The sequence below is a fragment of the Gouania willdenowi genome, chromosome 19 (assembly GCF_900634775.1).
Source record: "Gouania willdenowi chromosome 19, fGouWil2.1, whole genome shotgun sequence".
Classification (NCBI taxonomy): domain Eukaryota; kingdom Metazoa; phylum Chordata; class Actinopteri; order Blenniiformes; family Gobiesocidae; genus Gouania; species Gouania willdenowi.
This window is the reverse complement of record NC_041062.1, coordinates 20109184-20133020: the sequence shown is the minus strand read 5'-3', so window position 1 is coordinate 20133020 and position 23837 is coordinate 20109184. Positions and strand designations below refer to the sequence as shown.

The following is a 23837-nucleotide window of genomic DNA, read 5'->3' as shown; positions in this document are numbered from 1 at the left end:
CCTCTGTCTGCAGGGCTCAGCTCAGGGGGCGGAGCTTTGCTGCCTAAGCAGCTGAGATCAGTCCGTTACATGTTCCCTGTCCTCAATGTAGCATTGTCTTTAAGAATATGACATTTCTCTCCCTCTATAAACAATAAACATCATCCTCACACTCGTCTTATTTGCTCCGTCTGTAGCACTGCAGCACGTCACACACACAAAATTAGAGGGTGACCGATATTTCGGCCGGCCGATAGATCAGGCCAATATATGGACTTTTTTGAATATCGGCCATCGGTCGATTTCTTTAAAAATATATATATATATATATATATATATATATATATATATATATATATATATTTTTTTTTTTTTATTTTTTTTTTTATTTAGCACTTTAGAGTAGCCATTAAAGGAAAAGAGTAAACATAAAAACAACCATTCGAATGTATGAATATACAACAAAATAAAAGTTATAATAATAGCATGTGCATGGGAGAGTTAGAAGCCAATAGGCTTACAAATAAAAAGCTGATATAATAGGATAAGAATATAATAGTGCCTGATCAAATATCCTTATCCTAGTATATCCTTAATAGGATAATGATTCTTGTTTTACTTGGTTGTGTACAGGTATATTTAAAGTTCAATACATGTTAAGAATTGTATTGGTGTATTTAATTTAATTTCTAATATATACATTTATATCATATGATTGTTTCAATTGTCTTTCATAATCAATGTGCTTTAAAAAATAGTATATCGTAGGCTATAGTTTTTTTTTTTTTTAAATCCGTATCTGTCACGGCCTTTGAAAATTCCATATCGGTAGACCTCTACACAAACTTCCTCAACAACCAAATGTCATGAGTTGCCATTGAATTTCTGATTGGTTCATGTTGTGTATTGGTAATAGGTAAGAGGTGTATTTTTTGCTTGGAAACACTTTTATTTTGTGAGAAAGGGAGAACGGCCTTTTTTTGCTGTTCGTTTCTGCACCGAAGGCGACAAAAATGATCAGGAAAAGTTCATTGTTTTTAATCTATCATAATTATTGTTCTACTTGGTCTATCAAGATCATTTAAAAACTGATATATAGTCCAGTGTCCTCACTTTCATTCTGTGAGGCTGCATCTGCCCTCTGTGTTGTCTTAAGATGGTCATGTGATTGGACTCCTAAGGGTTAAAGTCTGAACCTTGTTTGTGCTTTGACTGTAGACTCGTATCCTGGTGACCCATGGCATCAGCTTCCTGCCTCAGGTGGACAACATCATGGTGATTGTTGAAGGCCAAGTGTCAGAGATGGGATCCTACCAGGGCTTGCTCAAACAGAACGGAGCCTTTGCCGAGTTTCTCAGGAACTACGCGCTGGAGGACATCATCGAAGAAGACGAGGCGACCGGTACAACCCAACCGACGGCTTCTCTCCTTCGTCCTTGAAGCAGAGGGTTCATCAGGTGCTCATGCTTGTGTTTTCTGTGGCTTTGCAGAGGACTTGATAGAAGTTGAGGACATGTTCCCGGAAGACACTCTTAGCAATCACATAGACATGGTGGACAACGAGCCGATCGTCAATGAAACCAAGAGGAAATTCATGAGGTGCAGACTTCTTTCCTTTGATCCTTGTTTTTTTTTCCTAAGTCAGGAAACATATCATCATCATCTCCATCTCTGCCTCATTCACAGACAAATCAGCATCATGTCTAATGAAGGAGAAAACCCCAGACCGCTGTCGATTAGGAAACGCTGTGGCAGCAGCCAGAAGAAGCTGGAGGAGTCTCAGAAACCACAAAACATGGAGAAGCTCACGCAGGCAGAGACGGCAGAAACAGGCCGGGTCAGTGCGTTGGTTTGGCATTCTACTGTAGTAGGGTTGTGCATTGCCATAGATACGATACGATTCATGATTTGCATGTCACGATACGATGTATCCTGACGCTACACAGTATGTTATACATCGCGATATCAATAATTACAAATTTCACCTTTACAAATACAAAATGTTATGAAATAAAATGTATTTCATTCTTTTAAACTTGCAGGTACATGTAATTCACCGGAATTCTAGTACCAATATCAAAACCAGTGGTATGTTCTGATTCTGTTGAGTTCTTAAATTCTTTTAAATATTCTTTTAAGTAACCACATCTATAAAAGTGTCCAGTATGTTTTATGAAAATAAAGTGCAATCATCTTCTAAGCTAAAATGCATTGATGAGTGAGGTAGTTTAACAAGGTCTGATGTGGTTCACTGACACCTAGTGCCAAGGTGTTTACGTGCTATGCATACTTTAGAGCGATGAAATGTTTTTTTCATTAAAAATCATGTTTTAGAAAAATTTATTTGAAATTTTTTTGGATGCAAACGATAATTGCGCTGTGAAATATTGCGATATATCACTGAATGCAATTTTTCACATCAAACACGAGTTTTATGTCTCTGGTGACTAGATTACATTCAAAATCAATGTAAATGACGCAACGCGATTTGTGCCATTCCAGCGACTAGAACGTGCGAGTGAGTCGCGCGACAAGTTGCTCAAAGTTGCAAATTTTGAACTTTTCACGCGACTTTGAGTCACGCTGTGTCGCAACATCCAATCGGTAATGAGTTTCTCTACGTCACTCCTCGGGCCGTCACTGTCTGGAGAGCTGCAGGCTGCAGCAAGAGGACTGTACACTTCCTCAACTTACTGGGACCAAAATGAAAGTGGATTACTCTTTGAATAAACCTTTTAAATTCTAGGTATATTTTGAGTAAACTCATCCTTTAGTAACTCCATCAGTTGTTTGTTTAAACTGTTAGTACAAGTGGCGCTGTCTATGATAAGTGCTGTAAACATACGACTGGAGAAGAAGTGATTAGCCCTCTCAGTCCAGCTGCCGGCTCTGCAAACAGCGAAGCCGTGGAAAAAGCGTGACAATGTTCAAGCGATTCATCACATGCGAATATAGTCGCTGAAGTCGCATTCGGGGTGAACTTTACAGATCGTTATACTGTAGTATCGAAATTAGAATGAGGAGGTGGTGCTTCACGTAGAGCAGCTTTTCTTTTGGGGTTTGTAATTTTTGGACCATTTATTCATTTCTTTCTTTTTGTCTGAAAGGTTTTGAGTTTATTTGTCAAGGATTTCGGGAGTGTTTTTGTTTTTGTGCAGTGTGGCGCCTCCTGGTGGTTGGAATACTTCAAAGTGTCTTAGTTCACTTTGTGGCTCCAATCTAAGCTGTTTGAATTATAATGTTGTGTGTGCAGGTGAAAACCAAAGTGTACCTGGAATATGTGAAGGCAGTGGGTCCCATCCTGTCCGCACTCATCTGCTTCCTGTACGGCTGTCAGAGCGCCGCCGCCATCGGAGCCAACGTGTGGCTGAGTCAGTGGACCAACGACGCCTCAACGAACCAGACCAGGGACAATGTCCAAACTAGGGTGGGGGTGTACGCAGCGCTGGGCATTATACAGGGTGAGAATCACACAACTCTTCATCAACAGTTTCACCTTTCACAATAACACTTAATTTCATCTAAATATTCTTGGTTTTGTTTAACTCCTTTAGGTAAGAGTGGTTCATGTTCAACTTTGTACTATGTATTAAAAATAATGTAATGGAAATGACAATATTCAATATTTTGACGTTTGCAATGTTAGGATTTAAAAAAGAAAAGTATGTCATTTCATCTGTATTAGTAAAATGTCTTCTTGAGCAACCCAATTTTAGATGATTCAATACATTTAATTAGGTTTAGCTTTTTAGTATTTAATCATAATTTTAAAATGTTATTCCAAAATAGATATTATTTATTTATTTGTCTTTATATTATTTATTTTTTTCTTTTTTTGTATTTATTTACAGAATAAAATAAGAACACAGGCTTCCAACCCCCCATCCCACCCCAACCACTGCCCCATACATTCATACCACAATCATCCACATATTCATAGGGAGCACAAATCAAACAAAAAACAATTACGTAACAGAAGAAAAAATTAAATGACATCAATAGTATTAATCAAAAATAAATAAACAAAATACAACACATTTAGCAAAACATTTATAACATAACAAATGGTACACCTTTAAGAAAGTACACCTAATAACTCAGGGGTCTGTTTTTCTGTCTGGACTTAAGCGCTTTTTTACGAGCCTGCAGTTACGCGTTTCTCTCCCACCGCGTGTCAGGAGCCAAAAAGCGAAGAAAAATGAAGTGAATTAAGGCGGGCTGAAAGAAATGAGGTGGCGATGTTATTTTTTGGGCTGTCTAGAAATCACGGAATATGGAGTTTTCCCAACGCTTGTAAATGTCACTGAAATCCGTGAAAATGATAAAGTTCACCTTTAATTTGAAACGCCTTCATTGAGAAAAAATATAACAGGTTGATTTGATCAGATTATTGCAGTGTGAGGATTAGACAAATTCTGACCGAGTCACAGTTAAAATATCTCTCCTTGATCAGCGCTTCATCATCATCATCATCATCATCATCATCCTCCGTGCACATTACATAACATCGTCATTATCATCAATGTTTCACGTGTGAGCAAACTGTGGCTTTACGTTGTACACGGTGTTAAAATAGTTTAATCAGTCTCACACCTGCAGAGTTTATAACGAGCTGTAGCAGCGCACACACACATACACACAGCTGACACACGGATAAAATATAATAATATAATGAAATGGGAACATATTAGTAACGCTGATGGTAAATCCTTTGGCGTGCTTGTGTGACTCCTCCCACCCCCGTGATAGCGTGACAGTGTCGCTTTGCAGAGATTCTTTCTGGGAGTCTCTTCTGCACTTATTTCAGGGTTAGAAGCGCGTAAGAGGAAAAGGACTTGCGCACACCGAAGAATGTGCGTAACATTTCAGCGCCTCTACACCCACAGTGTGTAACTGCGATGGAGGCGCGCATCGACTTACTTAAGTACAGGGGGAGAATAGCACACAGCTACAACGCCGCTGTGCAGTTTTTTTGACTTACGTGCATGGGAGAATAGAGCTCTAGATCTCTAACTCAGTAAGTAGACATTCCATTTCTTTTCATGCTCAGTTATTCTGTTATTTGTTGCTATAATTGTTTCTAGCATATACTGATGATAAACTCTCTTCTAGTGTGTTTTATCAATACACTTGATATGAGACATTGTTTTAGCTTTAAAAATACACATTTTACCCAGCATTTATTTATTTTGAGCAATTTAATACAAACAGAAAAAGCTTTAGTAGTATGTGTACATAAATGTTTCTATTTGGGGCGGTGTGTAGCTCAGTGGGTTGAGCGCCCGCCCCATGTACGGAGGCTGTAGCTCCTCACCTGCAGCTGGTCCAGGCTCGATTCCCGGCCTGGGACCCCCCCCTGCGTGTCATTCCCTGCTCTCTCTCACCCCCTTCCTGTCAAGCAACTGTCATATAAAGGCCACTAGAGCCAAAAAAAAATCCTTTAAAAAAAAAATAAAATAAAATAAAATAAATAAATAAATGTTTCTATTTATGTACACATTAAATAAATCCACTGCTCTTAGCATTAAAGAGGAGTATTTTAGTATTTTTGCAGAGCGTTTCTCAATCTTTACCAGCTGAAGTCATCTGAAAGTATTTGCTTTGCTGCTCTGGGTTTAACTCCACACAATGACTTTATTATGTCCAATAATGAGTGGTTTTATTCTCCTTTGAAGGTGTGGAGGTTTAGCTGCTCTCTTCCTTTCTGCCTCTGCTCTGGCTCCAGTCGTTTTTATCTTCCTCTCTCTCTCCCAGGAATCCTGGTCATGATCTCTTCCTTCACACTAGCCTTGGGGAACATCGGCGCAGCACGGAAACTGCACTACAACTTGCTCACCAACAAACTTCACACGCCGCAGTCTTTCTTTGACACCACCCCAATAGGACGCATCATCAACCGCTTCTCCAAGGACATCTACGTCATCGACGAGACGTTGCCCTCCACTGTTCTCATGTTCCTGGGCACCTTCTTCGTCTCTGTTTCCACAATGATTGTTATCATTTCCACCACGCCCATTTTTGCAGTAGTCATTGTGCCACTGGCTTGCATATACGTCTTTGTTCAGGTACCTGATGCCGAGAGACAGTGGGAGGAGTCTTCTTCATTCCTCTTCCTTCTAACATGTGACTGCTCTTTTTCCTGCAGTTGCATGCTGCATGAACATTGGTTCCACCTCCTTTCTTTGGCCTCTGCTTCTGTTGGCCTTACTGTTGTCCATGTCTGCCGCCGCCGCCGCCATGAGTGTCACTATTTTTTGCAGTTTGAATTTACTTTTCCTTTCTCTGCAGCACAACACTCCCAGCTCTGCCTGCAGCCTGCTTCTTCACAGTCACACACTCACACTGCTACGATGCAGCTTCATTATGCACTAAGGGGCAGATTTACTAAAGGTTTGCACACTGATAAATGGTGCAATCAGGACAGACGCAACAGAGCGCACATGATGCATTCAGTGCGTTTGATATTAAAAAATACATAATGTGGGCGGATCAGCTGTGCGGCGCAAAAAATTGTGACCTTAAGCAGGTGCTTGTTTTTACGCACATTTAGTACGTCCCACAAGAAGGTGGTGTGTGTCACAACGTTGGAGTGATGTGAATGGAGCAAACGAATGTTTAACGCGCCAGTTGACCTTTTTGGTAGCAAAATAAATTAAAATGGTATATACAGGCTTTGTAGGTGGATGGATTGATGGATGGGCCAGGACGCTCTGGTGTGACTCGCTTAGGTATAATGAAAAATTAAATAGTTCACATTACCATTTAAAATGAGACCTGTATCAGATTCTAGTGTGATCTGTTTGTGGATCCGAACTAACCCGCATGCGCAAAAGAACAGTAAAAATGACTTAAACATGGAGGAAGTTAGCATTTTTGCGTTTGTCTTAATGTTTTTGTGCAGTAGGAGAATGAATGAGCAGGTGCTGAGGAGGATGGGGATAAAGAAAGTGAGAGCAAAACCAGTTTTGGTTTTTTGCTGTGCTGACATGCTTTTAAAAATCAGATATGGGCCAGATTTGAGTGTTCACACTGTTTCTAAGAAAATCTGACCTTGTCACTTGACCCCAAAAGATTTGGGCCACTTTTGCCTGCAGTGTGAACGTAGCCTTACAGCAATAGGTGGGTCACTGCGTTCTTAGTAAATCTGCCCCTAAATATCTTCATACTTCTGACATGACGGTGTAGCTATCAAGGCTTAAGTGCACGGTAACATGCAGTGTGGCAGCATTTTAATACACCTGAGGATTGCAGATGCTCAAAGTGAGCTTAGTGTGCTGTTGTGGATGCAGTGACATGTGATTGATGCTGATAAATGAAAACACCAGTAGTTTTCTCAGTACAACCAGTTTGTGCTGCTTTGAACATACAGTATTCAGTTGTCAGCTTTGAGAAAAACAGAAAGGTGTCAGTTTACTGTTATGGGCTGCAATATACATTATATAAGGCATGTGTTTATGAAGTTACAGCTGATGGATGGAAAACAGGGTCTTTTCTTATATTGGAAGAGTTTATAGGAATTGGAAACAAAGACCATACAGTATAAACTTACTTTTAGTTGCAGATGAAGTAATAGACCATGCAATGCCATATACAGTTATTAGATGTGCAAAAATTCTAACATTTTTTACCCTAAAATTCTTTTAGGGTAAAAAATGTAGTCAAATATCAACCAAACAGGGATTTAAGAATATGTATTTGACCTTTTCATGGCTGCACCTAGTACTGGGCAATATATCGAGATTCAAGATATATAAATACTCCTTTTATGAGCTGCTCTACTTCTAAAAACTGCATAAAAAGCACATTTGGATGGATTGCTAATTGTGTCCTAACCCAGATCTACTCACTAAACAAGCCACACTACAGAACTCACTCACACGTGCTGTCCCTTGGAGGAGAAAAAGACAAAAGTGGCACATATTGTGCTGCTGTTTGTTAATAAATATGCTTTTTTTGCATCAGCAAATTTAACCCAGAATTGTAGTTCTGTTAAAACTTAAGTTGAATATAAATTATCATGATTTATATCGTATATGGCCATTTTGAGAAAAAAATTTGAGATGTGAGTTTTATCAGAGACTCGTCATTGTCAGAGGATGCACTCATCAGTGATAGCTAAAGCATGGAAACGAGCACAGGTTTAAGGCTTCTTTAGCATTAGCTGACAGTCCATGCTAAATATATTGGTGTGTGTAGCTGTAGCCTGGCCGAGCTTAAATAAAGAACATGTTTGTGGGCGTTTTTGTTAAATCATTTAAACGAGAGATTTTTCTAACCAAACTCTTTCCCTATACATTCAGTGAGCTGAAAACAGCATCAGGAAACAACAAGGGATGCTGGATTAGGACTCTAAAGATCGCCTTGTGATCTTTTTAACACAGCTGTTGTTGTGCTGCCCCCCCCCTCCCTCCTGTTTCTCACAGGTGTGCTGATATTGGCTAACTGCTTGCTGTGCCGGGCCTACGGTACGCTGCATGCGGCAGAGCTCACACACCGCAGAATGCTCCAGGGGGTTCTGCGAGCTCCGCAGACCTTCTTCGAAAGCACCCCTTCTGGGCGGGTACTAAACCGCTTCAGCAAGGACGTGGATGCTATAGACTCCCTCATCCCAGACAATATTGACATATGGATGCGCACTTTCTGGTACACACTGAATGTGCTGCTCATATGCTCTGCCCTCACCCCAATGTTCCTCATAGTCATAGCCCCGTTAATGCTGTTCTATTGGTGGCTTCAGGTAAATAGGCATCCAGTCTGCTAACTCATTAATACGGAATGCATGTCTGCGAGTGTGTGGTGTTCTTCTGCTGTAGGCTCTGTTAGTGCAGTAGTGCTCAGTGGTCACTTTGTGGTCTGTTATGGTGAGAGCTTTATCTTAGTTTAGCTGGTTAGCGCTCGCTGTGATCTATATATCTTAGCAATTTAAGGAGATTCTGCTCTTTTCAGCCGCAACTCCAACACCCTCTCCTCTCAATCACTGCCAGGCCCATTTTATTACCATATTATTAATATAATTCCGGCAAGTTTATTATGTCTTTTTTTAAAAAAATGTAATTATGTTTAGGCACATGTGTCAAACTCAAACTCAACTCTCCTGGTGCTTAAATCGCATGATATTTAATGTTTAACTGTTTAAAAAAAAAAACTCACTAAAGCTAGGAAATTTAAAGTGAAGACCTTGTTGGGACTGATATGTGTCTGACTTATTGCTTGAATATTGTCGGTTTCTTACATATTTTGTATTTTATGTATATGTAGAAGTGCAAACTAGAGCACAATAATGTTGAGATTACCCGCTTTCCCGCATAAAATCAGATACATTTTTCAGGAAATGTAATCAAATTTCATTTCATTACTCATTATTACTTTAAAAATAATGAAAAGAAAACCTTATCTGAACAACAAAAAAACCTGTTTCAATAGAAAAACCAAACATCTGTGTAATTATCGCAATACAGAGTCACTAATATCAGGTTAATGGTTCACTCTTTCATAAAGTCACTGTTCTGTTAATGAATTCACTCACAAGTAGTTTCTAAATGAAAAGCTGTGAAAAACTGTATTTACCAGCTGAGGGTGAAAATAATATAATTTTTTTAAAAACTAGCGAAATGCCATCTTACAGCATCAAGGCCTGACCTTATGGAGCTCAATTAGAGACTTTATATTGTAGCATAAGTGAAAACAGAGAGAGTATATACATCGATCTCTCAAGGCTGCAGCGCTACATGGTTTTTCATCTGTTAGAAAGCTCAGTGGAGAACTTCAAACTTCACATTTAACAAAAGTCATGGGAGAGAAGAACATGGAGTCAGTTTAAACCCCATTTTTTATGCTGAGTCATCATGGCTAACCTGGAGCTGAAATCCTAGCAGCTGTTTTTACTGTCCACATACTGAAGGACTTCCTGCACATGGTGTGTTAATGATTTAGCAATTTACACTGGACACACACACACAGATCACAGTTTTCTGAGAGGTCATACAAAGATCTGACCGTTGCACAGTGGAATAATTACTGGGGCTGTTGAAGTGAAAACTGTTAGTATAGAATTCATAGGATTATAGAGGCTCAGTGGACCTTTAATTTCTAACGCATTCTTGGACATTTTTTTTGTTCTAAAAGATCTGGTTTCCAATGAAATGTTTTTGCCCACATGTTCTGCACCTTGTTATATTTATATATAATAGTGCGTACTTATGGTGCGTTTCCACTGGCATTATCAGCTGTACTCCCTTTTTGCGCCTTTCCACTGTGAAAAAGGTCCCTAGTGCTGCTGTTTGTAGTACCACCTTTGTTAAGGTTCCAAAAAAAGCAGCCGTGGTCTGAAAATGTGACGTAGGCCAAAAGCAGACACTGATTGGGTCTGAGAATCATCACAGCGTAGAGTCATCAACTCATACACAGAGAGGAAACATTTGGCCTCCATTGATTTTTGTTGGCGATCTTGTGAGAATGGCAGCAAAAAAGTGCAATCCTGGAGTTTGGCAGTTTCTCGTGTTAAGTTGGTGCTCAATAGAAAGCCTCAGGAAATACAGTATCGGGTCCCGTAGAGCCAATACCGCAAATGGAAACGCGCCATAAGTGTTTTCTTTAGTCCGCTCAAATGTTCTGTGCAGAAGAAGTAAAGCAGCTTTCCTCTCTTTCTTCCCCTTTATGGCAGCTTGTGTCAGTTGTGCTAACTTTGGCCTGAGTTGGGTCTCTCTCTGAGATTGATCATTATTTATTCATCCTCCTTTTAATAGGAATCACATTCTATTAGGAATGTGTCAAACTTGGCTGTTCTTTGCGTATGTTTATTTCACAAATGAGTCAATGTGCAATCAATGAAAAGATAACTGCTCTTGATTCTACTTCACTGTGTTTTTAAAGAGCACGAGCGGGTGTGTGCGCAGTGAGCGAGTGGAGTAATAGAAAGTTTGAGTGAGATGGTTAAAGCTGGAGTGCATGAAGTGCAAGAGCTGTCCCAGTGAGAGTTCATGTTTAACGCAGTAACAAACAGATTGTGTTTGTGCGGTTAAAGCTTCATCTGTTCAGCTACAGCTTAGAGCAGGAACAGTTAGCATTGCTGTGCTCTGATCCATCAGGCTCTAAGTATAGCAACATTTATGAACTCTAAAACTGAGAAAATAACCGGCATTCAATGCTGTTTTTGAGGCGTGCCTTACATTTATTCTGGTTGGTTGTCTATGATGTGATGCAGTTGATTGTTGTCTGGTCATTTCATTTTTTTGTAGTTCAATCAATCAATCAATCAATCTTTATTTGTATAGCGCCAAATCATAACCAATGGTATCTCAAGGCACTTTACAGTAGAGCAGTCTTAAGGACGGACTCTTCATTTTATGGATACACACATATGCATATATACGTATATACACATACATATGTATCCCACACCCAACATGAATTCATCATGGCGGCAAGGAAAACCTTCTGTTAAGCAGCAGGAACCTTGTGTGGATCCCATTCCTATGATGAACAGCCATCCACGTTATGCTGTGTTGGGTGTGTGCAGAGGAAAGGGTGGAGACAGAGCCGCTGAGTCTCTGTAACTCCACACTGAGGATCCCACGGACCTGCAAGACAAAAGCCAGAAGGAGTACAGGAGCAAACACACAAGGGAGTAAGCAGACATAGAGGGAGTGTTTGAAAGAGGAATGGGACCCTCTCCGGTCCCTCTCTAACCTAAATGACCTCTCTCTTAACGCCCTCTCCAACCTCTCTCCAACCGAGCATGCCAGACCCCCCCCCCAGCAGTCTATGCCTATTGCATCTTAATTATGAGCTATGAGCTGGTTCCTAACTAAAAGCTTTATCAAAGAGGAATGTTTTGAGCCTAACCTTAAAGGTAGAGAGGGTGTCTGCCCCCCGAACCGTGGTTGGTAGATGGTTCCAGAGAAGTGGGGCCTGATAACTGAAAGCTCTTCCTCCTATACTACTTTTAGAGATGAATGGAACAACGAGTAGTCCAGCATTTTGAGAGCGTAGTGTTCTGGGGGGATTGTATGGCACTACAAGCTCCTTGAGATAGACTGGTGCCTGTCCATTTAGGGCTTTATAAGTGAGAAGAAGAATCTTGAATTCTATTCTATATTTTATGGGAAGCCAATGCAGAGAGGCTAATACAGGAGTAATGTGATCTCTTCTCCTAGTTTTAGTCAGTACACGTGCTGCAGCATTTTGAACCAGCTGAAGTGTCTTAAGCGACTTGCTCGGGCAGCCTGCTAAAAGAGAATTACAATAATCCAGTCTAGAGGTAACAAAAGCATGGACTAGTTTTTCGGCGTCGCCCTGAGACAGGATAGATCTGATTTTAGCAATGTTACGGAGATGAAAGAAGGCAGTTCTTGAAGTTTGTTTTATGTGAGAGTTGAAGGATAAGTCCTGATCAAATAGAACCCCAAGGTTTCTAACAGTTGTGCTTTGTGCCAGAGTAATGCCATCTAGGGCAGTTAGGCTAGCATAGGTTTCTCTAAGGTGTCGCGGGCCCAGTACAATGACCTCAGTCTTGTCTGAGTTGAGAAGAAGAAAATTTTGGTCCATCCAGGCCCTAATGTCCTTTAGACAGGCCTCAAGTTTAGATAGCTGATTTGTCTCACCTGACTTCATTGATACATACAGTTGGGTATCATCAGCATAGCAGTGGAAGTTAACAGAGTATTTTCTCATAACATTACCAAGGGGGATCATATAGATACAGAAGAGGATTGGACCTAGCACAGAGCCCTGAGGAACCCCGTAGCTTACTTTAGTGTACACAGAAGACTTATTATTCACGTGTACAAACTGGTACCTATCAGATAGGTAGGACTTAAACCAGTTTAGGGCAGTCCCTGTGATTCCAAGTAATTTCTCTAATCTCTCTAGTAGAATATAGTGATCTATAGTGTCAAAAGCTGCACTAAGATCTAATAAAACCAGCACTGAGAGTCGTCCTTCATCTGAAGCCCAGAGTAGATCATTAGTTACTTTAACTAAAGCAGTCTCTGTGCTGTGTTGAGCTCTAAAGCCTGACTGGAAGTCCTCGAACAGGCTGTTGTTTTGAAGAAATTTACAGAGCTGAGCTGCCACAACTTTCTCAAGAATCTTTGAAATAAAAGGAAGATTAGATATAGGCCTGTAGTTTGCTAAAGTGCTGGAATCAAGAGTAGGTTTTTTGAGAAGGGGTTTGATTACAGCTACTTTAAAGGACTGTGGCACGTAGCCTATTGATAGGGATATATTTATTGTCTCCAACAAAGATGGGCAGACTAGGGGAACAACTTCTTTAAACAGCTTAGTTGGGATCGGATCTGAAAGGCAGGTCGATGGTTTGGAGGATGAAATAATAGAGTTAAGTTCCTGAAGTCCTATATGTGTGAAACAGTTTAGGTTAGGCCTATTTACATTTAATGGTACAGCAGGCCCAGGTGAAGGCAGGGAGTGGCTAATTTTATCTCTAATCTTGTGAATTTTATCGTTAAAAAATGTCATAAAGTCCTCACAGCTGAGGGCTAGAGGAATCATGGGCTCAATAGAGCTCTGACTTTGTGTTAGCCTGGCTACAGTGCTGAAAAGGTACCTCGGATTATTTTTATTTTCTTCAATTAGTGAGGAGTAGTATGTAGATCGACTATGTCGTAAGGCTGTCATGTATTTACTATGGCTTTCTTGCCAAAGTATTCGTGACTCCTCTGTTTTATTGGAGCGCCACATTCTCTCTAATTTACGGGTTGTCTGTTTGAGTGTGTGAGTTTCAGAGCTAAACCACGGAGCTTTCCTCTGACGTTTAATAGTTTTTTCCCTCAATGGGGCAATTGAGTCCAAGGTGGATTTTAGTAGACTAGCAGAGCTATCGACAAGCAGATCCAGTTGAGAGGGGTTATAATTAATATCATAGTTATTTATTGGATGGTGCACTGAGTTTAAGGCAGCAGGAATGGCCTCTTTAAATTTAGCCACAGCACTGTTGGATAGATTTCTACTTGTAACTATTTTATTGCACAGTGCGAGATCCTCTAGGATAATGTTAAAAGATATTAAAAAGTGATCTGATAGCAGAGGATTTTCAGGGTAGACTTTTAGTTCATTAATATCAAGGCCATATGTTAGAACAAGATCAAGAGTATGATTTAAACGATGAGTAGCTTCATTAATAGTTTGAAAAAAGCCAACTGAGTCTATTAGGGACATAAAGGCTGAGCTCAGGCTATCACTATCTTTGTCCACATGGATATTAAAATCTCCTACTATCAGTATTTTATCAGAACTGAGGACTAAGTTTGATATAAACTCAGAGAATTCTGATAGAAATTCAGAATAAGGGCCTGGAGGACGGTAAATTATCGCAAATAAGACTGGCTGGCAGGTTTTTGATTCGATATGAGATAAATTTAGAACCAGGCTTTCAAAGGAAGTGTAACTGGCCTTTGGTTTAGGATAGATTAGGAGAGAGGAATGATAAATAGCTGCTACACCACCTCCACGGCCTATGTCTCGTGGCATATGAGTATTTAAATGACTGGGAGGAGTGGCTTCATTTAAACTAACATATTCATCTTGATACAGCCATGTTTCAGTTAAACAGAATAAATCAAGGTTATTTTCTGAGATAAGGTCATTTACTAGTAGAGATTTGGATCTCAGTGATCTAATATTTAATAGAGCACATCTAATGGTTTTATGTTTTGGTGTTTCTAGATTTGAGATTTTAATTTTTTTCAGATTTTTATAATTGATAGCTCTTTTATTTGATTTTATGTTAAAATCATTGTGAAATATGGGTCGGGGGACTGACACCGTCTCCATAAAATAATATTCATCACCATCACAACAGTTGTCATGGCGATGAACACAGCTATCCTGATAGCAATGGGAGGGAAACTAGTTTCACAATGTCTGTTCGTCATTTTAAAGGTCCAATATTATGCTATTTTTCACCCATCATTATTTGTTTCAAGAACCCCAACAACATCATATTTGAGGTTTATTTTCCCAAACTCGCCTGTTTTCTGGAGTTTTAGGTCAAAAGTAACTTTCAGAGTGCTCCTAAAAACAGGCCGTTTTTTGGGCCTTCTTGCATACCTGTATGCACGAGAAGGCGTAAACACACACGCTACTTCAGCTTATGAGTCATAAGGACGCATAAATCCCACTCGCCTATTTGGAGCTGACTTTTTACAAAATGTGGAATAGCAAGAGAGGGAGGAATCAGAACTTTTTCAACTTTGGCCCTCTGAATTAGGATAAAGGGATGTATATTACTGTAGCCAAACCTTTACAAAGTGAATTCATAATAATACTGCACCATTAAAACAAAAAACATATTTTACTTAGTAACATTTGGATGTATAAAAGCATCTCAATTACAGTAACATGAGTACTTGTAATCCATTAATTTCACCTCTGTTATTAACATATAACTATAACATGCACTTTAATTTGACTTTTGAAACTCCCAATTGTAAGTCTGAGCTGTTTCCAGTCTTTATCTCCTGTTTGTCCACAGCAAATGTCCAATCAGCTGACTGAAGACAGGCTGAGAGTTGGTCTGTGTGTTGCCACTAACCCAGTTTAACCCATTCTAACTGGTCCTTCCTGCTGCTTTGTGACGGTGTTGTGCTGCATGTTGTGAGAGCGTCCTCCTGCTGCACTGCTGTACTTCTATCTGACTCATGCCCATAAACTCAAACACTATGATCACATCATGTAGTGCAGGAACTAGAGGAAACATAGCTGTTGCTTCTTCAGATTTCGTAGAACATACAGTTGATGTGAAGAACCAAAGCCCTGCAGGGATCCCTGTGCACGAGTGCTTTCCTCCTCATGCATCAGAATTCACTGAAGGCTGTAAATTGTGGGGTGGGGGGGAGGAATCCCTGCAGGGGTTTGCTTCCTGCGTGTGCATGATTGTGTGTGCATGTGGACTTCATATTTACCTGATATATTACACTTTAAAAGGCTTGTCTGGTTCTAACTTTGTCTCTTCTTTTTTTTTCCCTTCACTGACTCTAGAGATTTTACGTTGCCACATCTCGGCAGCTAAAGCGCCTGGAGTCAGTCAGCCGCTCTCCCATTTACTCCCATTTCTCTGAGACCATCACTGGCTGTAGTGTAATCAGAGCCTATGGCAGACACTCGGCCTTTGTTCTGATGAGCGATTTCAAAGTCGATGAGAACCAGAAGAGTTACTACCCTGGTATTGTGGCCAACAGGTACGTGTGGATGTTCTTTTATTCCTCCATAGATCAGCTGATTGTGTGGAATGTTAGCATCAGCACATCTATGTGTTTCCATTACAGAAACAGTCAGAGATGGGGTCAATTATATTATGGGGCGATAATTGATTTTGTAATTATAATTGGCATGTAAATTCAGATTCAGAAAACTTTATTTGTTCAATTACATCCCGACCAAGAAACATGAAAGACAATAACATATCACATGAAGAAGAGGTAAAAAAGACAAAAAGTAGTTCACAGGTCAGCCACAGTATGGTGCTGCCTTTACAGCGCGCCTCCTACTACCAACCGCGTGGAGAGAGGAGGGGTTGGAGCCAGAGGAGATGGTGACAAAGACAGGATATGTAGTGATGTAGGAGGAGTGAAAGTGTTCGTTGAGATAAGCCTGTTTACAGACTCTGCTGCTGACTCTCATGCAGTGCGTCTCAAATGCCAATGACGTGGGACGGCGTTGCTGTAGCGATAACCTCGAGAGTTTGTTGGCAGAGCCGGGTTCAGGTGTACATGGAAAGTGAGGGAGAGGTCAGAGCGTTGTATCAACATTCCATCCTTGAAGAGATTTAGGGGGGGGTGCAAATCAGATTAGAGAAGATGTTTTGAGACGGGCTAGCCATAACATGACTGCCAGCCCTACTGTTCCTGGTCAATCCGATCAGTAATCCAATAGTATGAAACAAACTATCCTCTTCAAGTTCCATGGTGTAATCCATCTGAGAGTTCCGAGAGTTTGGCTCCTTTCGTTGATGACTGTGACTTCCAATAGTGCTGCCAACGTAATCCAATTTTGCAATAAATCAGGAAAATGCCAGATCCAATCAGCCAAAGACCCAATATCAATCTGGTGGTGGACATCATTCGCGTCCTCAGGACTTGCGAACTCTCCCATTGCCCGTCCTTCTAGTAGAGAGAAAGATCAGATAATCAATTTCATGATTAGATTCAGGATCGTGATGCTGATGCTCCTGTTAGATTCAAACAAAACGGAGAGCAGCAAGCAGGAAAAGGAAGGAGCGAGGGGAAAATAGCGTCCTCCTTTGTGTGCAAGCAGGAAAGGCCTGATGTCAAAATTATCATTTATACACAAACTTGGGGAACCATGTTCTATGGCTTACACATACATAGTTAACATAGTAATAATATATATTATATTAAGTTTACCTGTCACTTCTCTTCAGGATAATTTTACCCTTTGAAAAATATATATAAATCTAGGGGTATACTGACAGAAACACCAATAATATTAATACCAATATTTTCATTGTTTAGAAAGCCTAACAAGGTAACGAAGAGATGAATAATATTTGTTTGTGTATTTTACAGCTGATTTAAGACATGGGTCAAAATGAACTCATTATCATAACATATGCTAACAAAGCTAACACAAGAGGAAGATTAAGTTTAATGTATTTATTTATGAAATGCTCAGTAACTGTGATTAATTGAATTTGAACATTAGTAATTAAGAATGTAGTTGAATGTAGTTAATTGACTATTAGGGGGAAAAAATAATTGCAATTTTAATTGCAAAAAATGCTGACCAACGTAATCGGAATCGAGTTGTAATTCAACAAGGTTCATTGAAGACCTAGTTGCAATTTTAAAATGTAATTGACCCCAACCCTGTAAACAGTTTGAAGAGGAAATCTGTTCCAGTCACTGATCAGAAAGAACTGAAATATGGTCCCCAGTGTAAATGTGCAATGTTAAGTGTTGGAGCAGCTGATAAACTGCTGAGTTTGCAGATCACAAACCAAGGGACCCTTATACAGCTTTTATGTGCAAACTTTTCATTGTGTGGAATGGACAACATTAAAGTTGGTCACAACCATCACACACTGAGCCATTACAACTTAATGGTTCCTGTTGTAAAACCTAATGTCCTTCATTGCTTTTTTAGAAATTGACATCAAGAAGTTGTTCTCGTCTTTCCATGGATACGGTTTATGATAACGGGTTGGAAAGGAAAAGGAAAAGCGCTGAAAACTGTCAGTCAAACCTGCAATACAAACAAAAACTAGTGGAACTAGATAGCTAGGATATTTCTGCTTCATTAAAGCAGAACTGAGTAATTTTTTCACCTAAATAAATCCTTCTCTTAGTCCCTGTGAGGGTAATACAGGTGTTTATGGGGTGATTGGGGGGTCTTTCATCTCACTCTGCTGTCTCTGGCCAGAAAACAGCACTTGCAACTTTTCCTGCCTTTGACCTGGTGGCAAGACGTACTGCTTTACGGCAGCCCAATACAAACTAATGCTAGATTATGACCAGCCCAGTGGCTGCACACGGATGTCTACAAATTCACTTTTCTCAAACTTATATCATGGCTGAGCCAGCAACAAAGACCTTTGTTCGAGGAATGGAGCAACTTCATGCAGTGACAGCTTAGCAGTAACACACAGCAATCACACACACTGTCGTCGCGACAACCGGCACGCACGTACACACACAAACAACCACATCACACACATTTCCACACTCCCTTCCGTATTACTCCAACATCATGCATTTATTTTACTTGTCTCTCTTCCTCATACTGCCCACATGGTCACATCGGACTATATGTGCGAAAGCACCCTTAGTGTCACTGTTGTATTAGGATTTTTCAGTGATCGGTCTTGGGACAGCAAAGGCATGTAGCTGTGAGGTGGGGGGTGCGGACTTTTTTACGACAGTGACATAACCAAAAGGGACCTTTATGGGAAGCACTAAGCACAAGTTACTTAGTTCTGCTTTAAGCAATACACACTTTCATTCAACACATACTGTATATTTCACTTGGGCCCAGACAAAACCAAATTTGTCCCTAATGAAAATTTATCCTATGAGCACCTCTTATTTCCACCCCCAAATTTTGTTAATGCTAATGAAGTAAATGTGAAAGCCTGAAATCTGAAGCATTTTCAGGTGCATATTGCTCATCTTTCACTTCCATCAGTGAGAAGTGTTTATTAATGATAGGAATTAATAAGAATGATGGTGATTGACACTCTGGAGTCTTCACAGCTAGTTGCCAACTTACAGTTTATGTCATGATGATTTAACCTGCTTAGTGAAACAGAACAGGTCTTTCAGGTGTCCTGTGTGAGCAGCATGCAGTTGGCTGTGTAAACACTGGAGGGCAGTATTTCCTCACTGGTTAAACCACCTCTTTAGAATAGGACTGTTTAATGCCATAGAGAGACTGGGAGCACCAGATAAAACATCCCTCAGTCACAGGAGTCACTGAATGATGGAGTCCTCTTCCTGTTTGGTGCAGGTGGCTGGGAGTTCGTATTGAGTTCATTGGAAACTGCATCGTGCTGTTCGCCGCTTTGTTTGCTGTGATTGGGAAGGAGTCTCTGAACCCTGGCCTCGTGGGTTTGTCTGTGTCCTACGCTCTGCAGGTACTGTACCCACTAGGGATGTAATTATATATAAATCTCATGGTTCGGTATAATCACGGTAGTAACCTCACGGTACGATAATTATTGCAATATTGTGGAAAAGCTCACAGTTTTACAGGAAGGCACACAGTTTACAGCAATGCTAACAATAACAAGAATGATGACCATTGAAAGATTGTCTGTTCACTTTTTTGACTGTATTTATTGTCATACTTTTACATTTGTGACATTATTAACTGAATATTGCCTACTAACATATAGAGTGTAGTGCAATCATTCCAAACACATCAGGAACACTCCACTGTTTTTACATATGTGGCCTAAAACCTTTGAAATGTCCTTATTAGAGCATCTTTGTCTAACAAAACACATTATTTTGCACCACATTAGTTTTTATTAACTTTTAAAACTGGGACTACTTTACTTTGTGTGCTGCCATGTTGAATTGATGTTATTGATGATGCGAATCGCCCCTTTTAGTCCATTGAGTTTTATAGGTGAAGCATTGCAGTCATTGCATCATGCACAAGTTCTACAAACTCCTCCGTTTCTAACTCGCTCTGCTGGCTGCCACCATCCTCCATGTTTCCTTTCCCCTCTGACCTCACACTGTCACACGCCATTGGCTCAACCACTTGCAACCTATAACGATGCCACAGAGCATTATAGTACTTGTAGTTTACACTGAAATGGTTCGCTACAGCCAAAACAAAAACTTTTTTTTAATTAAAAATCTAAAAAGTCAATGTAAACCTCTTTTGTTTACCAAAATTTGATAAACAAAATCCGTTCCCTGTTAAAATCGTAGATGGCATGAAGAAGAGAAGAAGGATGTATGTTAATACAGGCAACCAGGATCGACTGCTGCTGTGAGCTTTTGGCGTGATACCATCACTTTTGATGCTGCACAGAGCAATAGTCTGATCCTGGTTGCCTGTATTTACCGGCACAAGCTCTTCTTCTCTTCTTCATGGCATCTATGAAATAGCAGAGTTGGAACTGTCGCCCCCTGCGCTCACAGATTTTGTTTATCAAATTTTGGTAAACAACAGAGGTTGTTTTTTAACTTTTACTGATTTTTAGAGCAACCCAAAGCAGCACAAGTTGTCATTTTTAACTGAAAAAGCTGCTAAATGATCCTGAATGCTTCACCTCCTATAGAACTCAATGGACTAAAAGGGGCGATTCGCATCATCAATAGGGGTGAATATTGGCAAGGATGCTTCAATCTGATACATATCGTGATACTTGGGTCACGATACGATATTATCGTGGTATGTTGTAATATTGTATCGAGTTAATATCAAAATTAAACGTAGGGATGAAAAATCCAGTTTCTGTAATGTTCATCACAAGATATTGATCATTCAGAGGACAAATTGAGTCAAAACTATTTACTTCAAAACATCCTATTTATTATTTATTAGAAGTGTTTTTGCACATTTTCACTGAAAAAAAGAAAATGCAGTGTTGCACACTGCCATCATAAAATAAAGTGCAACAAGTTTCTTTTCACCTAAACTACTGTGTAGAAGTCTCAAAGTAACTATGACAACATGGCGGCATTGTAACAACTGTAAATGAGAACATTAAGGACAAATTATTGACAATGTACAAAAATAAGAAAAAAAATAATTTCTTCTATTGTGTCAGTTTAAACACTGATCTGAACAGATAATATGAAAATAAAATGCCTGTGCATACATAAATATTGCAGGCATTACACCCTGCCATCATAAAATCAAGTGCATCAAATAACCATTGCAACACATTGAAGGCATTGTAACCACCACTGAAATATTGCTCAAATACACAAAAATATTGATTAAATATTTTTAAAAATCAATTTTTTAAATAAAAAAAATCGATTTAAAATTGGCACCCAAAAAATTGTGATACTGTATATTGTGAAATCAATTTTTTTCACACCCCTAGTCATCAATGACGTCATTTCAACATGGTGGCACACAGGCTCTCAAACGGTAAAATAGTCAAATTTTAAAAGTTGATAAAACGAATATGGTGCAAAATAATTAGTTTTGTCAGGCTTAGATCTTCTAATAAGGACATTTTAAAGGTTTTAGGCCACATTTGTAAAAACAGTGGAGGATCCCTTTAAAGGCCACACAGGTATAGAAACAGTCTCGTAACAATAAATTAAATAATATTTTTTTAAAAAAACAGCCAAGGAAATCAAAGTAGTGCAAATTACCTTATTCTGTGTTAAGCTTAATTTTAGAGAAAGATGAACAAGTTAACATTTGAGGTTAGGAGTAATCTCTGAGCATTTAAAGAATCCACCAACCTTCCTCGGGATGCCAGGTTGTTCAGTGGATTCTCATTTTTCTCGTATTTCCAGAAGAGTAGCGGACGATAAACCTGCAGTGTTTGCGTATTGTCCACCTTTTCTCCTTTATGGTTTGTTGATGCGGTGAAACCAAAATGTCTCCACATCTCTGACTTGTAGCCGCTGCATCATGCGCAACTCGCTCTGCTGACTGCCACCATCTGCCATGTTTCCTTTCCCCTCTGACCTCACACTGTCTCACGCCATTGGCTCAATCGCCTGTAACCTATGACGACCCCCCCAAAGCATTATGGTACATGTAGTTTACTCTGAAACGGTTCGCTGCAGCTAAAAACAAAAACAATGGCTTATTATTTTATACCGTGACATAACACAACAATATCAAGGCACTTACTTTATAATACCGCGGTATCGTGATATCGTCAGTACTGTGACATTCATAGTGCCCACAGCAAGCTGTAGTTAGCTAGCTCAAAGCTAGCACAGGCTGCACAGCCTATAAACCCCACGGTTTGTAGTTCCTGAGCTTGTATCACAAAATGTGTCTGCAAAGATCTACATCATAGACTGCTGGATATAGAAAAACAGAGATGCTCAGTGTTCTTCGTGTCCTCTGTTGTGACGTCACTACACACACACACATTCTCTAAGCCTCTCCTTGGGTCTCCACAGGTGACCATGTCTCTGAACTGGATGGTGAGGATGACGTCAGACCTGGAGAACAACATCGTAGCTGTGGAGAGAGTGAAGGAATACTCTGAGACCAAGACCGAGGTGTGTTACCCACAATGCAACGTGCTAACTGGTCATCACTGGTTCCTGGCACATGCTCATTGTTAGGAAACCACTCCCATTCCAAACTTCAGCCTGTCTGCTCCACTCGCAAACTGGAACTAGTTCAAGAGACATTTGATTGGTCGGTGCCAGAGAAACCTGACAACCAATGACAAATTAGACACACGCACACACACACACACACACATATACACACGCTTACACACACAGAGACTGACAGATACAGGAAAACACACACAAACAAAGACGTGTACACACACACACAGATCAACATACACATACACACACAGACGTACATGTACACACACACACAGATGTATACACACACAGACGCACATATACGCACAAACAGACGTGTACACACATACACACAGACGTATACACACACAACAGACGTGTACGTACACAAACACACACACAAACACACACACACAGATGTATAAACATATACGATCTGACTCAGAGTGTACTCTACAGTCACTACCACTCTATGGACGAGTGTCGTGACAGACTGTAACCGGACTAAATTTTGGTCCGTTATATACTCACACACACACACACTTACTGTACGTACCTGCAAGCGCCTAATATCTTTTCACATGTCACAAAGATAGTGATTGATAGTGAAGCGCTCCTGATCGCTGTAGCTTCACTCATGCCATACCTGCGTCGAGGTGTGACTGACTTTAATGTGTATGCACATTAAAGCATCTGTAAACGTGTTAACACGTCTGCAAGCACACATGTGGACATGTGTCCATTCTAAGTCAATGGAAAATGTAGATCAGACGTACAGGTGCAGGATACGCATTTGGACTGGTGCGCATGAGTTTAGAATGGATCCACCCCCCATATACACACACACAGACGTACAGGTGTACACACACACACACACACACGCGTGTACACACACAGACGTACACACACACACACAGCTCATCTAACTCTCCTGGTGTGTGACCTCAGGCTCCTTGGGAGGTGGAGGATAAGAAACCTCATCCTGATTGGCCGTCGATGGGGAACGTGGAGTTCCATAGCTACAGTGTCCGGTACAGGGAGGGCCTGGACCTGGTTTTGAAGAACCTCAGTCTGAGTGTGTCAGGAGGAGAGAAGGTGTGTGTATGTGTGTGGTTTCCTCAGCACAGGCTT

The 23837-nt window shown here is 40.2% G+C and overlaps 1 protein-coding gene across 3 annotated transcripts in view; it reads left to right on the top strand.

The window, feature by feature from the left end:
* The window catches only part of abcc3 (ATP-binding cassette, sub-family C (CFTR/MRP), member 3), a 78283-nt gene that overhangs the window by 51486 nt on the left and 2960 nt on the right, over window positions 1-23837 (top strand). For 2 of the 3 annotated variants that reach the window (XM_028477232.1, XM_028477234.1), the window contains 9 exons: window positions 1198-1381; window positions 1470-1578; window positions 1666-1816; window positions 3233-3440; window positions 8403-8716; window positions 15976-16175; window positions 19459-19585; window positions 22566-22667; window positions 23655-23801. In XM_028477232.1, the coding sequence (XP_028333033.1) occupies window positions 1198-1381; window positions 1470-1578; window positions 1666-1816; window positions 3233-3440; window positions 8403-8716; window positions 15976-16175; window positions 19459-19585; window positions 22566-22667; window positions 23655-23801 (1542 nt within the window). Of the gene's footprint in view, window positions 1-1197; window positions 1382-1469; window positions 1579-1665; window positions 1817-3232; window positions 3441-5733; window positions 6045-8402; window positions 8717-15975; window positions 16176-19458; window positions 19586-22565; window positions 22668-23654; window positions 23802-23837 lie in introns of all 3 variants that reach the window. The other variant, XM_028477233.1, reaches the window with a different exon arrangement.